This window comes from Xiphias gladius, unplaced genomic scaffold (genome assembly GCF_016859285.1).
Source record: "Xiphias gladius isolate SHS-SW01 ecotype Sanya breed wild unplaced genomic scaffold, ASM1685928v1 HiC_scaffold_1172, whole genome shotgun sequence".
NCBI classification, from domain to species: domain Eukaryota; kingdom Metazoa; phylum Chordata; class Actinopteri; order Istiophoriformes; family Xiphiidae; genus Xiphias; species Xiphias gladius.
This window is the reverse complement of record NW_024401472.1, coordinates 2,124-5,000: the sequence shown is the minus strand read 5'-3', so window position 1 is coordinate 5,000 and position 2,877 is coordinate 2,124. Positions and strand designations below refer to the sequence as shown.

Genomic DNA, 2,877 nt, shown 5'->3' with positions numbered 1-2,877 from the left:
AAGAAGTTAGTTGGTCTAGGTAAGTGTCGAGCTACACAACTTGTTTGTCGTAAGGCTTGCCTCGGTCAAATGAGAAAATCTTACCTAGCTTCTTCTTCTGTGTCAGCTCTCCAAGTGAACTGAACATAGATACTGTGGAGCAGGACAAGTGTTTCTCAGTCCAGGCTCTGAGGTAAAGTGAGTGGTCTGTGTAGAAGCAGTTAGTTCTAGAATGAATGCATCATGGAGGATGAACGGAAGGCTCATTATGATGTCATGGAACCTTCTCACTCTCTGTGAAGCCCCACACACACACACACACACCCATACACTTCTTTATTTACTGGCGAAAGATGAATAAATTGAACTCATATGCTGCTGTTTGAAGCTGAGAAACTAAATCAATGTTTATCAAGTCACTCGAGTCGAGACAGTCATGTCCCTATTAATAATTCCCCAAGACCTGAACTTATAGTGTGGATGAATCAGGGGACTGTACAAAGGTCCACCGCCCATTCATACTCCTTTTACACTACACTTGGTGTATTCAAATAATGGATGAGAAGCACCATCCCGCCCTCATGAGTCCCAACCGTAAGTGGAAAAACTTACTGACTGCTATCAAACAGTGCAGAAAGGACTAAAAATGTGATACGTTTTCACATCGTGCCTTTACAAACTCAATGCAATTGCATGTCACTTTCACTAAACTGGCAAATGTCCAGTATTTATGCTGTCTTTTTACAGTTTTATCTGAGGATTTAATTTATTTTTTTCATTTCCAAAGTGTATATAACAAACTTGTCATTTGAGAAAATTAACAAAAGCCCGTGTACAGTAAATTACTCTAAGTTGTAACACCAAACTAATGCTGTCACACTAAAGGACTCAAATGCACTGAAATGCTGGTAACTAGTAGTTATACCAAGAAAACCGTGCTGTTCATAAGGCCAGCAAATGTCCTGAATTACAAACCTAAGTTTCCTCTTTTGGAGTTCATCATTTTGCACTCACACATCCCATGTTGTTTTTGCCTGCATACATCATCACCTGAAAGCCGCTGTATTGCGTTTATCTTTGAAATTTCTGAAACTGTAGAATTGATCCTTAGCCAAGCTGAACCAAAAACATCAGGTTTTCCATTCTGCATTAAAGATAATGGGAGGGATTTTTAAAGGCAATGTGTATATTTTCTTGCTCAGTGAAAACGTTGTACAAATCTGCTGTATTCTGTTGTATGTCATCAGGAAGTCTGCTGGGGCATAAATCAAAATCATGACACTTAGGTGAATCTGTATTTAGAGAAATACAAGGAAGTTGTCGCAAAAAACAACACAGAGAAATTGAGAGGTAGAGCAGAAAATATTTGGTAGAGTAAAAGAGTCTATAGCTTGTATTTGGATATAAATCATATCAAGCAATAACCACGACATTTGTGATATGCTAAATTATTTATTGTAGAATCAAGTAACATCATTTTTTATTTCTGTGTCCATTTTCCCTGTCAGTCACACTTCCCTAAAAGAGAACAAGAGATTAAATCTGTGAGATGAAATTAAAAATTCATCAGAACCACAAGGTAAAACCTCTGGCAGTCTTGACCATATTGACAGAGGCATCAAGCGAAAAACCAAACGATAAATGAGCAAAACTTACAAGGAATCCTTTCATTCTGTAAATTCCGGCAAAAGGTGATTCCTCTGCACAACCCAGAACACTGCAGAGTGTCGCCACATGTGGAGACCCCTCAACTAGCTGTTAAAGCCAAAGAATCACAGTGAAAATGCACAGGAGAAAAGAGGAGCATCCAGTGTTTTAAGGGCCACGAGACTGATAAATGCTTACATTGCCCAGTGTGTCTGACAGGCTGTCCAGTTCCCTCTTCCCTCCTGGGCTCAGTCCATATGACCAGTGCTGACAGCGGTGCGGGGGCACTAATGTCCCCACAAGCAGCAGCCACAGTGCCAAGGTTTTCACAGCCATTCTGAGGGAAAAAAAACGTTATTTTGCATATATACGCATGCCAGTTTTTCTTTTCATTACTTCTGTAGTTTAACCCCAAAAAGTGTTATTTTTCACAGGTTTTTTTTTTGTACCTTCTGTGCAGAAAGCAGGCAACTTCTCGGATTTGTTCTTGTCTGCAGTCCTTTGTGAATGCTCCTGTACACTATTTTCCAGGGTCTATATAAGCCTGTGAAGCTTCCATTTCTCTGAGCCCGACACTTCACTACAGGGGGTCACAAAGTGGGATTAAGCAACGCTTACTGACGACCTGCAGAGCTGATGAAAGCGTACACGTTTGATTTTTTTTTTTTTTTTATGCTCTCCAATAAATTAAATAAATTACATTGGACATGTTTTGGCCACAAACTATCAACCATTTTCAGCTATTTCCAGTTATTTTTCTAGTACTTTTATCATGTAGCGTGCAAACAATCATTCATTCCCAAGAGAGACACAAAAAATAAGAACTTTTTCTTCTTCTTCATCGTAATTTATTTATAACAGTCATTTATGGAAATATATTTCCACGGTCGAGTGCAATAATCATAGATCGGGACACCTACACCATTCCCTCTCTCAAACGCAAACCAATCTATGCCCCATATTGCATTCAGTGAGATGTATTAAAATAAATAACCATAGCTCTTCAATTGATTTTCACACTCAAGGTAAAATACACAATATGATTGCCTCATCATTCATTCTCGCATGCTGGGTACCTACTATTGAACTGAGTGAATAGTATTGCATTGGAACAGCTTTGAGCTACAGCTAGAGAAACTTCACCAGTCAAAGACGAGCATAGCTCTTAACACATGCTAACAGACACTGTCCAGTAAGAACTGAAATGAGATCCTAGACAAAACAGCTGACAACACCTGCCCACTCTAATAA

At 39.2% G+C, this 2,877-nt stretch overlaps 1 protein-coding gene across 1 annotated transcript; it reads right to left on the bottom strand.

The window, feature by feature from the left end:
• Positions 1-1,452: 1,452 nt before the first annotated feature.
• Positions 1,453-2,204, bottom strand: LOC120787156 (progonadoliberin-1-like). The gene is made up of 4 exons (XM_040122851.1): positions 2,076-2,204; positions 1,825-1,963; positions 1,636-1,734; positions 1,453-1,497 (listed from the first exon to the last, which is right to left on the bottom strand). Exons 2-4 carry the CDS (start codon positions 1,960-1,962, stop codon positions 1,453-1,455), a joined length of 282 nt encoding a protein of 93 aa, XP_039978785.1. The 5' UTR covers position 1,963; positions 2,076-2,204.
• Positions 2,205-2,877: the final 673 nt, after the last annotated feature.

Bases quoted from the DNA above. Each gene is read 5' to 3' on its own strand.
- LOC120787156 (XM_040122851.1), bottom strand. From the start codon at position 1,962: ATGGCTGTGAAAACCTTGGCACTGTGGCTGCTGCTTGTGGGGACATTA. The intron at 1,735-1,824 runs GTAAGCATTTAT...TGGCTTTAACAG, and splicing joins TGTCAGACACACTGGGCAAT to CTAGTTGAGGGGTCTCCACA. The intron at 1,498-1,635 runs GTAAGTTTTGCT...GTTCTCTTTTAG, and splicing joins ACAGAATGAAAGGATTCCTT to GGAAGTGTGACTGACAGGGA.